Raw genomic sequence first — 14,380 nt, 5'->3', positions numbered from 1 at the left:
ATGACAATTCTAGATCTGATCTTAATTAACCTTTGTCCACACAGATAGTGGGATACCTCAGATTTTCTAAACGTTGTCAGGGCTACACATGACAAAGACAGAACCACATTAACTGTGCATATATTTTTTTTACATTTTATTTTATTTTTTAAATCTATTTTATTTTTTAAATTTTAAATAAACCTCACAGGAATGAACAAGTACACAATCGACCTAATGAACATAAAGACATCATCATCATCATCATCATCAGCCTTCCAGTTACTTTAAGACTTAATTTCAAACGCTTTACATTCAAACCCCCCCAACACAATAAAAGATACGACCGCAAGTAAACAGATTTTTTTTCTCTCTCTCCTCCCTTTCCGCTCGAGTTTGGTCTCAAATTTCTTGTAGTGCACAAAATAATTATACAAAAAACGAGACTTTTAGATCATGTAGCAGCATTTTGCTTTTTAAAGTTGTCGTAAGTCACCAGTAGAACAGGTAAAGGCGTTGGAATGCCCCACACTAAGGAGGGCGAGAGATTGTCCTCTGAGGAGAGTAGGGGTGTGTGTGTGTGTGTGTGTGTGTGTATGGGGGGGGGGTACATCATAGAGTAGCTTGTTGGTGTGTGACGGGTGCACTAGAGTGTGTGTGTGTGTGTGTGTGGAGGGGGGGTACATCATAGAGTAGCTTGTTGGTGTGTGACGGGTGCACTACAGTGTGTGTGTGTGTGTGTGTGTGGAGGGGGGGGTACATCATAGAGTAGCTTGTTGGTGTGTGACGGGTGCACTAGAGTGTGTGTGTGTGTGGAGGGGGGGTACATCATAGAGTAGCTTGTTGGTGTGTGACGGGTGCACTAGAGTGTGTGTGTGTGTGTGTGTGTGGAGGGGGGGGTACATCATAGAGTGGCTTGTTGGTGTGTGATGGGTGCACTAGAGTGTGTGTGTATGGGGGGGGTACATCATAGAGTAGCTTGTTGGTGTGTGACGGGTGCACTAGAGTGTGTGTGTGTGTGTGTATGGAGGGGGGGTACATCATAGAGTAGCTTGTTGGTGTGTGACGGGTGCACTAGAGTGTGTGTGGAAGGGGGGGGTACATCATAGAGTAGCTTGTTGGTGTGTGACGGGTGCACTAGAGTGTGTGTGTGTGTGTGTGTATGGAGGGGGGGTACATCATAGAGTAGCTTGTTGGTGTGTGACGGGTGCACTAGAGTGTGTGTGGAAGGGGGGGGGTACATCATAGAGTAGCTTGTTGGTGTGTGACGGGTGCACTAGAGTGTGTGTGTGTGTGTGGAGGGGGGGTACATCATAGAGTAGCTTGTTGGTGTGTGACGGGTGCACTAGAGTGTGTGTGGAAGGGGGGGGTACATCATAGAGTAGCTTGTTGGTGTGTGACGGGTGCACTAGAGTGTGTGTGTGTGTGTGTATGGAGGGGGGGTACATCATAGAGTAGCTTGTTGGTGTGTGACGGGTGCACTAGAGTGTGTGTGGAAGGGGGGGGTACATCATAGAGTAGCTTGTTGGTGTGTGACGGGTGCACTAGAGTGTGTGTGTGTGTGTGTATGGAGGGGGGGTACATCATAGAGTAGCTTGTTGGTGTGTAACGGGTGCACTAGAGTGTGTGTGGAAGGGGGGGGTACATCATAGAGTAGCTTGTTGGTGTGTGACGGGTGCACTAGAGTGTGTGTGTGTGTGTGGAGGGGGGGTACATCATAGAGTAGCTTGTTGGTGTGTGACGGGTGCACTAGAGTGTGTGTGTGTGTGTGTGTGTGGAGGGGGGGGTACATCATAGAGTAGCTTGTTGGTGTGTGACGGGTGCACTAGAGTGTGTGTGTGTGTGTGGAGGGGGGGGGGTACATCATAGAGTAGCTTGTTGGTGTGTGACGGGTGCACTAGAGTGTGTGTGTGTGTGTGTGTGTGTGGGGGGGGGGTACATCATAGAGTAGCTTGTTGGTGTGTGACGGGTGCACTAGAGTGTGTGTGGAGGGGGGGGGGTACATCATAGAGTAGCTTGTTGGTGTGTGACGGGTGCACTAGAGTGTGTGTGTGTGTGTGTGTGTGTGGAGGGGGGGGTACATCATAGAGTAGCTTGTTGGTGTGTGACGGGTGCACTAGAGTGTGTGTGTGTGTGGAGGGGGGGTACATCATAGAGTAGCTTGTTGGTGTGTGACGGGTGCACTAGAGTGTGTGTGTGTGTGTATGGAGGGGGGGTACATCATAGAGTGGCTTGTTGGTGTGTGATGGGTGCACTAGAGTGTGTGTGTATGGGGGGGGTACATCATGGAGTAGCTTGTTGGTGTGTGACGGGTGCACTAGAGTGTGTGTGTGTGTATGGAGGGGGGGTACATCATAGAGTGGCTTGTTGGTGTGTGATGGGTGCACTAGAGTGTGTGTGTATGGGGGGGGTACATCATGGAGTAGCTTGTTGGTGTGTGACGGGTGCACTAGAGTGTGTGTGTGTGTGTATGGAGGGGGGGTACATCATAGAGTGGCTTGTTGGTGTGTGACGGGTGCACTAGAGTGTGTGTGTGTGTGTGTATGGAGGGGGGGTACATCATAGAGTGGCTTGTTGGTGTGTGACGGGTGCACTAGAGTGTGTGTGTGTGTGTATGGAGGGGGGGTACATCATAGAGTGGCTTGTTGGTGTGTGACGGGTGCACTAGAGTGTGTGTGTGTGTGTGTGTGTATGGAGGGGGGGTACATCATAGAGTGGCTTGTTGGTGTGTGACGGGTGCACTAGAGTGTGTGTGTATGGGGGGGGTACATCATGGAGTAGCTTGTTGGTGTGTGACGGGTGCACTAGAGTGTGTGTGTGTGTGTGGGGGGGGGGGGGGGGGGGGGGAGGGTTGAGATGATGGAACATCTCCCAGTAGGTTACAGGTGCAGGGGGGTTATGATGCACCACTGGAGGACAACAGCCCCAGGGCAGGACAGGGCAAGGCAGGACAGGGCAGGTGAGGACAGGGCAAGGCAGGACAGGGCAGGGCAGGGCAGGACAGAACAGGACAGTTGAGGACAGGGCAGGACAGGACAGGGTAGGACAGTTGAGGACAGGGCAGGACAGTTGAGGACAGGGCAGGACAGTTGAGGACAGGGCAGGACAGGGCAGGGCAGGTGAGGACAGGGCAGGGCAGGACAGGGCAGGTGAGGACAGGGCAGGACAGGGCAGGGCAGGGCAGGGCAGGGCAGGGCAGGGCAGGACAGGGTAGGGCAGGGCAGGGCAGGTGAGGACAGGGCAGGACAGGGCAGGTGAGGACAGGGCAGGGCACTGAAGCCTTCCTTCCAAGTTATATGTGTTTGACCAAAAGGGGTTAAACTCAGTGGGAGAACATCTGCTCCTCTTCCTCCTACATTTCATTCAACCATCCCCTCTTCTACTCCAGTCAGTGTCTCTCATCCCCAGCAGTCAATGGCCTCTCTCCATTCTCAAGCTTTGCCTCCCTCCCACAGAGCAACAAGTCCTTCTCACCCCCCCCCCCCCCCCACAGCCAAGACCAGACCATGTTAGGGTAGTGGGAATGGGGCACTTGGCTCATATCTGTCCAAAGCTGACCCAAGATGGTGCTGATCCAGGTCCTAACTGAACTGAGCCGAGCCAGGCCAGACTGAGCCATTCAGTAAAGGGCTCTCTCTCTCTCTCTGGTCTCTCAGCTGGAGGCTGTGGCGATGGGCTTCTTGAGCTGCTGGCTGCGGATCTCTCTGTTCCTAGCCTCCAGCAGCAGGTCACAGCAGACGTTACACACCAACACAGGGTCATACAGCTGCTGGTCTGGGATGGGCAGCTTCAGATGGCAGCAGTCTTTACAGAACACATTGCCACAGTTCCTGACGAGGACAGAGTAAGAGGACAGAGTAAGAGGACAGAGTACGAGGACAGAGTACGAGGACAGAGTACGAGGACAGAGTAAGAGGACAGAGTACGAGGACAGAGTACGAGGACAGAGTACGAGGACAGAGTACGAGGACAGAGTACGAGGACAGAGTACGAGGACAGAGTACGAGGACAGAGTACGAGAACAGAGTAAGAGGACAGAGTAAACCAGATTCACATTTCAGTCATTTAACAGACTCTCTGATCCAGAGACACTACAGTAGTGAGTCATTTAACAGACTCTCTGATCCAGAGCCACTACAGTACTGAGTCATTTAGGAGACTCTCTGATCCAGAGACACTACAGTACTGAGTCATTTAGGAGACTCTCTGATCCAGAGACACTACAGTAGTGAGTCATTTAACAGACTCTCTGATCCAGAGACAGTACAGTAGTGAGTCATTTAGCAGACGCTCCTTATCCAGAGAGTACATTCAACTAAGGTCGGTAAAACAAACCCTAGAAAATATATATATATTTTTTTTTAATTACTTTTAGGCAAAACAGGAACTGTCGTTCGTGCAGCTAAGTGCTTTTTAAAATCTCAAATTCCTAGTAGGTTCGGTATAATATCTGCTGAGCGTTGAAAGTATGGACTATGTTTAGTATCCTACACTTTACAGGATCATCTCTTATCTAGAGACATCTCTCATCCTATCCAGGAGCATCTCTTATCTAGAGACATCTCTCATCCTATCCAGGATCATCTCTTATCTAGAGACATCTCTCATCCTATCCAGGAGCATCTCTTATCTAGAGACATCTCTCATCCTATCCAGAGACATCTCTTATCTAGAGACATCTCTCATCCTATCCAGAGACATCTCTTATCTAGAGACATCTCTCATCCTATCCAGGATCATCTCTTATCTAGAGACATCTCTCATCCTATCCAGAGACATCTCTTATCTAGAGACATCTCTCATCCTATCCAGGAGCATCTCTTATCTAGAGACATCTCTCATCCTATCCAGGATCATCTCTTATCTAGAGACATCTCTCATCCTATCCAGGAGCATCTCTTATCTAGAGACATCTCTCATCCTATCCAGGAGCATCTCTTATCTAGAGACATCTCTCATCCTATCCAGGAGCATCTCTTATCTAGAGACATCTCTCATCCTATCCAGAGACATCTCTTATCTAGAGACATCTCTCATCCTATCCAGGAGCATCTCTTATCTAGAGACATCTCTCATCCTATCCAGGAGCATCTCTTATCTAGAGACATCTCTCATCCTATCCAGGAGCATCTCTTATCTAGAGACATCTCTCATCCTATCCAGGAGCATCTCTTATCTAGAGACATCTCTTATCCTATCCAGGGACATCTCTCATCCGGAGACATCTCTCATCCAGGGACATCTCTTATCCTATCCAGGGACATCTCTTATCTAGAGACATCTCTTATCCTATCCAGAGACATCTCTTATCCTATCCAGAGACATCTCTCATCCTATCCAGGGACATCTCTCATCCTATCCAGGAGCATCTCTTATCTAGAGACATCTCTTATCCTATCCAGGGACATATCTTATCTAGAGACATCTCTCATCCTATCCAGGGACATCTCTTATCTAGAGACATCTCTCATCCTATCCAGGGACATCTCTTATCCTATCCAGGAGCATCTCTTATCTAGAGACATCTCTCATCCTATCCAGGGACATCTCTTATCCTATCCGGGACATCTCTCATCCTATCCAGGAGCATCTCTTATCTAGAGACATCTCTCATCCTATCCAGGGACATCTCTTATCTAGAGACATCTCTCATCCTATCCAGAGACATCTCTTATCCTATCCAGGAGCATCTCTTATCTAGAGACATCTCTCATCCTATCCAGGGACATCTCTTATCTAGAGACATCTCTTATCCTATCCAGGAACATATCTTATCTAGAGACATCTCTCATCCTATCCAGGGACATCTCTTATCTAGAGACATCTCTCATCCTATCCAGGGACATCTCTTATCTAGAGACATCTCTCATCCTATCCAGGGACATCTCTTATCCTATCCAGGAGCATCTCTTATCTAGAGACATCTCTCATCCTATCCAGGGACATCTCTTATCTAGAGACATCTCTCATCCTATCCAGGGACATCTCTTATCCTATCCAGGAGCATCTCTTATCTAGAGACATCTCTCATCCTATCCAGAGACATCTCTTATCTAGAATAATCTCTTATCTAGAGACATCTCTCATCCTATCCAGGGACATCTCTCATCCTATCCAGGGACATCTCTCATCCTATCCAGGGACATCTCTCATCCTATCCAGGGACATCTCTCATCCTATCCAGGGACATCTCTCATCCTATCCAGGGACATCTCTCATCCTATCCGGAGACATCTCTCATCCTATCCGGAGACATCTCTCATCCTATCCGGAGACATCTCTCATCCTATCCGGAGACATCTCTCATCCTATCCGGAGACATCTCTCATCCTATCCGGAGACATCTCTCATCCTATCCGGAGACATCTCTCATCCTATCCGGAGACATCTCTCATCCTATCCGGAGACATCTCTCATCCTATCCGGAGACATCTCTCATCCTATCCGGAGACATCTCTCATCCTATCCGGAGACATCTCTCATCCTATCCGGAGACATCTCTCATCCTATCCGGAGACATCTCTCATCCTATCCGGAGACATCTCTCATCCTATCCGGAGACATCTCTCATCCTATCCGGAGACATCTCTCATCCTATCCGGAGACATCTCTCATCCGGAGACATCTCGACTTCTTGATTGATGCTTAACAAACCTGCAGTGATGACGTCTCTTGGCCATCCAGAATTCACAGTCACAGTTGAAACAATGAGAGGCCATGTGATCAGGCACCCACCTCGTGACCTACACACACACACACACACACACACACACACACACACACACACACAGACATTAGAACAGTGTGCGGCAGATGGGTATCTGGGGCAGAAAGGTAAAAGGAGAGTGGGAGGGGCTGTAGTGTTCAATGTAGTATAAGGTTAGAGGTAGGGGTTAGGTGTTGGGATTAGGGGGCTATGTGTTGGGATTTAGGTGGTAGGGTGTTGGGTATTGGGATTAGGTATTGGGGTTAGGGGGCTATTTTTATTTTACCTTTATTTTACTAGGCAAGTCAGTTAAGAACAAATTCTTATTTTCAATGACGGCCCAAGGAACAGTGGGTTAACTGCCTGTTCAGGGGCAGAACGACAGATTTGTACCTTGTCAGCTCGGGGATTCAAACTTGCAACCTTTCAGTTACTAGTCCAACGCTCTAACCACTAGGCTACACTACCACTCCAGGGTATGTGTTGGGATTAGGGGGTTAGGTGGTAGGGTGTTGGGATAAGGGGGTTAGGTGTTGGGTATTGGGATTAGGGAGTTAGGGTGTTGGGATTAGGGGGTTAGGTGTTAGGGTTAAGGGGCTAGGTGTTAGGGTTAGGGGGCTAGGTGTTGGGTGTTAGGGGGCTAGGTGTTGGGTATTGGGGTTAGGGGGCTAGGTGTTGGGGTTAGGGGGCTAGGTGTTGGGGTTAGGGGGCTAGGTGTTGGTGTTGGGTGGTGGGGTTAGGGGGCTAGGTGGTGGGGTTAGGGGGCTAGGTGGTGGGGTGTTTTTTATTTAATTTATTTAATTTATTTAACCTTTATTTAACCAGGTAGGCTAGTTGAGAACACCTTTATTTAACCAGGTAGGCTAGTTGAGAACACCTTTATTTAACCAGGTAGGCTAGTTGAGAACACCTTTATTTAACCAGGTAGGCTAGTTGAGAACACCTTTATTTAACCAGGTAGGCTAGTTGAGAACACCTTTATTTAACCAGGTAGGCTAGTTGAGAACACCTTTATTTAACCAGGTAGGCTAGTTGAGAACAAGTTCTCATTTGCAACTGCGACCTGGCCAAGATAAAGCATAGCAGTGTGAGCAGACAACACAGAGTTACACATGGAGTAAACAATAAACAAGTCAATAACACAGTAGAAAACAAAGGGGGAGTCTATATACAATGTGTGCAGAAGGCATGAGGAGGTAGGCAAATAATTACAATTTTGCAGATTAACACTGGAGTGATGAATGATCAGATGGTCATGTACAGGTGGAGATATTGGCGTGCAAAAGAGCAGAAAAGTAAATAAATAAAAACAGTATGGGGATGAGGTAGGTGAAAATGGGTGGGCTAGGTATTGTGGTTAGGGGGCTAGGTGGTGGGATTAGGGGGCTAGGTGGTGGTGTTGGGTATTGGGGTAGGGTATTGGGGCTAGGTGTTGGGGTTAGGGGGCTAGGTGTTGGGGTTAGGTAATGGGGTATTGGGGTTAGGTAATGGGGTATTGGGGTTAAGGGGCTAGGTGGTGGGGTATTGTGGTTAGGTATTGGGGTGGGGGGGTATTGGGGTGGTGGGGTATTGGAGTTAGGGGGCTAGGTAGTGGGGTATTGGGGTATGGTAGTGGGGTATTGGGTTTAGGGGGCTAGGTAATGGGGTATTGGGGTATGGTAGTGGGGTGGTGGGGTATTGGGGTTAGGTGTTGGGGTGTTGGGATATTGGGGTTAGGGGGCTAGGTGTTGGGGTTAGGTGTTGGGGTATTGGGGTTAGGGGGCTAGGTGTTGGGGTATTGGGGTTAGGTGTTGGGGTATTGGATTTAGGGGGCTAGGTGGTGGGGTATTGGGGTATTGGATTTAGGGGGCTAGGTGGTGGGGTATTGGGGTTAGGTGTTGGGGTATTGGATTTAGGGGGCTAGGTGGTGGGGTATTGGGGTTAGGTGTTGGGGTTAGGGGGCTAGGTGGTGGGGTTAGGGGGCTAGATGGTGGGTTATTGGGATAGGGTATTGGGGTTAGGGGGCTAGGTGGTGGGGTTAGGGGGCTAGATGGTGGGTTATTGGGATAGGGTATTGGGGTTAGGGGGCTAGGTGGTGGGGTTAGGGGGCTAGATGGTGGGTTATTGGGATAGGGGGCTAGGTGGTGGGGTATTGGAGTTAGGGGGCTAGATGGTGGGGTATTGGGGTTAGGTATTGGGGTTAAGGGGCTAGGTGGTAGGTTATTGGGGTTAGGTATTGGGGTGGGGGGGATTGGGGTTAAGGGGCTAGGTGGTGGGGTATTGGGGTTAGGTATTGGGGTGGTGGGGTATTGGGTTTAGGGGGCTAGGTGGTGGGGTATTGGAGTTAGGGGGCTAGGTAATGGGTTATGGTAGTGGGGTATTGGGGTTAGGGGGCTAGGTGTTGGGGTTAGGTGTTGGGGTATTGGATTTAGGGGGCTAGGTAGTGGGGTAAGGTGGCTAGGTGGTGGGGTTAGGGGGCTAGATGGTGGGTTATTGGGATAGGGTATTGGGGTTAGGGGGCTAGGTGGTGGGGTATTGGGGTTAGGTGTTGGGGTATTGGGGTTAGGTGGTGGGGATTTGGGGTTAGGGGGTGGGGTATTGGAGTTAGGGGGCTAGGTAATGGGGTATGGTATTGGGGTGGTGGGGTATTGTGGTGGTGGGGTATTGGGGTTAGGGGGCTAGGTAATGGGGTATTGGGGTATGGTATTGGGGTGGCGGGGTATTGTGGTATGGTATTGGGGTGGTGGGGTATTGTGGTATGGTTATATATAAGAAGCAGTAGAGAGAGAAACCTGCAGTAGACTATGAGGAACGCTGACCTCTGTGTCCTTCTGCTCCACTCTGTCCCAGCTGCCCTCTGAGAAACGGTCCTCGCTGTGGTCTGACAGACTGTCCTCCTCATCACTGTCGTCTGACTCACGCAGACAAGTCTGGAGACGGAGAGGACACAGGTCAACGAGACGAGAGGGAGGGAGGGTGACGAGACGAGAGGGAGGGAGGGCGACGAGACGAGAGGGAGGGAGGGCGACGAGACGAGAGGGAGGGAGGGCGACGAGACGAGAGGGAGGGAGGGCGACGAGACGAGAGGGAGGGAGGGCGACGAGACGAGAGGGAGGGAGGGTGACGAGACGAGAGGGAGGGCGACGAGACGAGAGGGAGGGTGGCGAGAGGGAGGGAGACATGGCGAGAGGGAGGGAGGGAGACGAGAGGGAGGGAGGGAGACGAGACGAGAGGGAGGGAGGGTGACGTGGCGAGAGGGAGGGAGGGAGACGAGACGAGAGGGAGGGAGGGTGACGTGGCGAGAGGGAGGGAGGGAGACGAGAGGGAGGGAGGGAGACGAGACGAGAGGGAGGGAGGGAGACGTGGCGAGAGGGAGGGAGGGAGACGAGACGAGAGGGAGGGAGGGTGACGAGAGGGAGGGAGGGTGACGAGACGAGAGGGAGGGTGACGAGACGAGAGGGAGGGAGGGTGACGAGACGAGAGGGAGGGAGGGTGACGAGACGAGAGGGAGGGAGGGCGACGAGACGAGAGGGAGGGTGGCGAGAGGGAGGGAGACGAGAGGGAGGGAGGGGAGACGAGACGAGAGGGAGGGAGGGTGACGTGGCGAGAGGGAGGGAGGGAGACGAGAGGGAGGGAGGGAGGGTGACGTGGCGAGAGGGAGGGAGGGAGACGAGACGAGAGCGAGGGAGGGTGACGAGAGGGAGGGAGGGTGACGAGAGGGAGGGAGGGAGGGTGACGAGACGAGAGGGAGGGAGGGTGACGTGGCGAGAGGGAGGGAGGGTGACGTGGCGAGAGGGAGGGAGGTGGGTGACGTGGCGAGAGGGAGGGAGGGAGGGAGACGTGGCGAGAGGGAGGGAGGGAGGGTGGGTGACGAGAGGGAGGGAGGGTGACGTGGCGAGAGGGAGGGAGGGAGGGAGGGTGGGGTGACGAGAGGGAGGGAGGGAGACGTGGCGAGAGGGAGGGAGGGAGACGTGGCGAGAGGGAGGGAGGGAGACGTGGCGAGAGGGAGGGAGGGAGACGTGGCGAGAGGGAGGGAGGGAGACGTGGCGAGAGGGAGGGAGGGAGACGTGGCGAGAGGGAGGGAGGGAGACGTGGCGAGAGGGAGGGAGGGAGACGTGACGAGAGGGAGGGAGGGAGACGTGACGAGAGGGAGGGAGGGAGACGTGACGAGAGGGAGGGAGGGAGACGTGACGAGAGGGAGGGAGGGAGACGTGACGAGAGGGAGGAGGGAGACGTGACGAGAGGGAGGGAGGGAGACGTGACGAGAGGGAGGGAGGGAGACGTGACGAGAGGGAGGGAGGGAGACGTGACGAGAGGGAGGGAGGGAGACGTGACGAGAGGGAGGGAGGGAGACGTGACGAGAGGGAGGGAGGGAGACGTGGCGAGAGGGAGGAGGGAGACGTGGGAGAGGGAGGGAGGGAGAGTGGCGAGAGGGAGGGAGGGAGACGTGGCGAGAGGGAGGGAGGGAGACGTGGCGAGAGGGAGGGAGGGAGACGTGGCGAGAGGGAGGGAGGGAGACGTGACGAGAGGGAGGGAGGGAGACGTGGCGAGAGGGAGGGAGGGAGACGTGGCGAGAGGGAGGGAGGGAGACGTGACGAGAGGGAGGGAGGGAGACGTGGCGAGAGGGAGGGAGGGAGACGTGACGAGAGGGAGGGAGGGAGACGTGACGAGAGGGAGGGAGGGAGGGAGGGAGACGTGACGAGAGGGAGGGAGGGAGGGAGACGTGACGAGAGGGAGGGAGGGAGGGAGACGTGACGAGAGGGAGGGAGGGAGACGTGGCGAGAGGGAGGGAGGGAGACGTGACGAGAGGGAGGGAGGGAGACGTGGCGAGAGGGAGGGAGGGAGGGAGACGTGACGAGAGGGAGGGAGGGTGACGAGAGGGAGGGAGGGTGACGAGAGGGAGGGTGACGAGACGAGAGGGAGGGAGGGTGACGTGGCGAGAGGGAGGGAGGGTGACGTGGCGAGAGGGAGGGAGGGTGACGTGGCGAGAGGGAGGGAGGGTGACGTGGCGAGAGGGAGGGAGGGAGGGTGGGTGACGTGGCGAGAGGGAGGGAGGGAGGGAGACGTGGCGAGAGGGAGGGAGGGAGGGTGGGTGACGAGAGGGAGGGAGGGTGACGTGGCGAGAGGAGGGGGGAGGGGGGAGGGTGGGGTGACGAGAGGGGAGGGAGGGAGACGTGGCGAGAGGGAGGGAGGAGACGTGGCGAGAGGGAGGGAGGGAGACGTGGCGAGAGGGAGGGAGGGAGACGTGGCGAGAGGGAGGGAGGGAGACGTGGCGAGAGGGAGGGAGGGAGACGTGACGAGAGGGAGGGAGGGAGACGTGACGAGAGGGAGGGAGGGAGACGTGACGAGAGGGAGGGAGGGAGACGTGACGAGAGGGAGGGAGGGAGACGTGACGAGAGGGAGGGAGGGAGACGTGACGAGAGGGAGGGAGGGAGACGTGGCGAGAGGGAGGGAGGGAGACGTGGCGAGAGGGAGGGAGGGAGACGTGGCGAGAGGGAGGGAGGGAGACGTGGCGAGAGGGAGGGAGGGAGACGTGGCGAGAGGGAGGGAGGGAGACGTGGCGAGAGGGAGGGAGACGTGGCGAGAGGGAGGGAGGGAGACGTGGCGAGAGGGAGGGAGGGAGACGTGGCGAGAGGGAGGGAGGGAGACGTGACGAGAGGGAGGGAGGGAGACGTGCAACGTTTGGTTATTATTACTCTCTCTATTGAAGTGTAATTCCACTAGAGTTAACATTTGGGTTGTAATTATGAAGTATTTAGTAATGACCTACATCCTTTCACAACACAGTAATAACACATTGAGGTACTGTTCAAAGTCCAGGTAGGACAGCTACTCACAATGTCGTCCTCGTAGTCGACGTCAGGCTCGGAGGGCGGTGTGCTGTACTGTTTCCTCTCCAGCCTCATCTGCAGCTGGCGCACCTGGCTTCTCAGCACCTCCACTTCCTGTTTATACCCCGCCTCCATCTGCCTGAGGCGCTGCTGCACGGCGTCCACAGGCACCGGCAGACCATCATCATCCAGGTAGGCCGGGTGGGGCTGGGGGGAGGCTGAGGAGCAAGGGGAGGCTGGGAGGAGTTGGCAGGTTGAAAAGGTTGGGGGTGAGCTGGTGGTGGTTGGGCCCATGATGGCAGCGTAGCCCGAGCTGCTTCTGACTGCAGAGAGCCAGCTGGACCCTGACTTGACAGGGCTGGAGCTGACTGGGGCTGGAGCCGAGGAGCGAACCCTCTCCTCCCTCTCCCTTCGGCCGTACTGCCAACCCCCGTTAGGCACGGCCATGCCCTGGGTGCGCAGTAGCTTGCCAGCCAGGCGTCGGCTCTGGTAGGCCGTGGGCTGGAGGGCACGACAGAAGCCTGACGAGAGGTTGGCTGAGAGGCCAGAGTGGCTGGCAGCAGTGCTGCAGGCAGACTGGACCATGCCCTGGACACTGTCCCAGTGAGAGCCCAGCAGAGACAGCTCCTCACTGACACGCAGTTGGTTCTGGGAGACCGGGCGTCGCAATGCCACAGCCTGGCTGTTGTCAACAGGGGGCACTGTGGAGGCGGAGGATGCTGCTTCTTCTGATGTTGGTACTGCTACCACATACTCTCTCAGAGGCACTAAGTTTCTACCACTCATACTCTCGGTCCTCTTCCCCTCTCTCTCCTCTCGCTGGGTCTCGGGTAAGGCCCATTCTGTGGCTTTGGGCTGGCCTAGACTTTCTCTGATTCTAGGGGGCAGCGTTGGTGGGACCTCTGCTTCGTCCGTGAGCGTCTCAGTGGAGTCCTCCATGGCCGTAGGGAACGTGGGAACTAGCTGCTCGAGTGCCGGCAGCTCTGCAGAAGCGGAGGGGGCGTTCTGGAGGCCGTTGGTGATAGGCCCGTTCAGAACGGCTGCTGGCAGTGGGCCCTTCCAGGCAGGTGGTGATGGTATGCAGGCAGGACGGGTAGTGACCGAGGCCGTCAGATGTGGCAGTCGAGGGGGAGGAACCGGGGGTTAGTGGTCTGGGAGAGGGCCTGGTGGAGGAGGGGTGTGAGCAGGGGGAGAGGGGGGAAGTGGGGGTTACCCTGCTCCAGAGCGATGGGGGGGAGGGGCTGGGTGGTGAGACAGATCTCCTCTCTCATCTCCGCCTCCTCGAAGCCCTCTTCCCTCTGCTCCATCTCCACGGGTGTGGTAGGAGGAGTCTGAGTGACAGGCTCCACCTCCGAGTCGTCGCTTTCCAATCCCGTGTCAGGGCTGATGTCCTCGGGGCTGTCGGGTGCGGCCCCTCCTCCTACAGAAGCCATAGGCTCCAGGCCATGGGCAGTACGGCCCTCCTGACAGTGCTTGTTGAGGTTGGGGTCGCTGGAGGTGCGGGTGAGGGCCACCCCGTTCTCAAAGGCAGACACCAGGTTGTCCATGGAGCGAGTTTTAGGAAGCCTGCACAGAGGGGTATAAATACAAATCTCAAGTTAATGAAAGTGGTGGAGCTTCATTAAATCAGGTGAGCTTCCCTTCTGTACCACTAGAGGGCAGGCAGGTGAGCTTCCCTTCTGTACCACTAGAGGGCAGGCAGGTGAGCTTCCCTGCTGTACCACTAGAGGGCAGGCAGGTGAGCTTCCCTTCTGTACCACTAGAGGGCAGGCAGGTGAGCTTCCCTTCTGTACCACTAGAGGGCAGGCAGGTGAGCCTCCCTGCTGTACCACTAGAGGGCAGGCAGGTGAGCCTCCCTGCTGTACCACTAGAGGGCAGGCAGGTG

The 14,380-nt window shown here is 54.7% G+C and overlaps 2 protein-coding genes across 7 annotated transcripts in view; both read right to left on the bottom strand.

Moving 5' to 3' along the window:
• Positions 1 to 3,151: 3,151 nt before the first annotated feature.
• On the bottom strand, positions 3,152 to 13,608 carry LOC116358173 (myotubularin-related protein 4). The gene is made up of 4 exons (XM_031808637.1): positions 12,502 to 13,608; positions 9,457 to 9,594; positions 6,634 to 6,722; positions 3,152 to 3,809 (listed from the first exon to the last, which is right to left on the bottom strand). Exons 1-4 carry the CDS (start codon positions 13,432 to 13,434, stop codon positions 3,632 to 3,634), a joined length of 1,338 nt encoding a protein of 445 aa, XP_031664497.1. The 5' UTR covers positions 13,435 to 13,608; the 3' UTR covers positions 3,152 to 3,631.
• The window catches only part of LOC109873355 (myotubularin-related protein 4), an 87,387-nt gene continuing 86,587 nt past the window's right edge, over positions 13,581 to 14,380 (bottom strand). For all 6 annotated transcript variants that reach the window (XM_031808632.1, XM_031808634.1, XM_031808633.1 and 3 more), the window contains one exon: positions 13,581 to 14,061. In XM_031808632.1, coding sequence (XP_031664492.1) covers positions 13,605 to 14,061 — 457 coding nt within the window. In that variant the 3' untranslated portion in view covers positions 13,581 to 13,604. The remainder of the gene's footprint in view (positions 14,062 to 14,380) is intronic.

Source organism: Oncorhynchus kisutch, linkage group LG28 (genome assembly GCF_002021735.2).
Source record: "Oncorhynchus kisutch isolate 150728-3 linkage group LG28, Okis_V2, whole genome shotgun sequence".
NCBI lineage: Eukaryota > Metazoa > Chordata > Actinopteri > Salmoniformes > Salmonidae > Oncorhynchus > Oncorhynchus kisutch.
The sequence above is the reverse complement of the archived record's forward strand: the minus strand, read 5'-3'. Positions and strand labels throughout refer to the sequence as shown.

Coding starts and splice junctions, on each gene's coding strand:
- LOC116358173 (XM_031808637.1), bottom strand. CDS start 13,434: ATGGAGGACTCCACTGAGACGCTCACGGACGAAGCAGAGGTCCCACCA. Junction 6,723..9,456: donor TTCCTCATAGTCTACTGCAG/GTTTCTCTCTCT, acceptor GTGTGTGTGTAG/GTCACGAGGTGGGTGCCTGA. Junction 3,810..6,633: donor AAGAGACGTCATCACTGCAG/GTTTGTTAAGCA, acceptor TGTCCTCGTCAG/GAACTGTGGCAATGTGTTCT.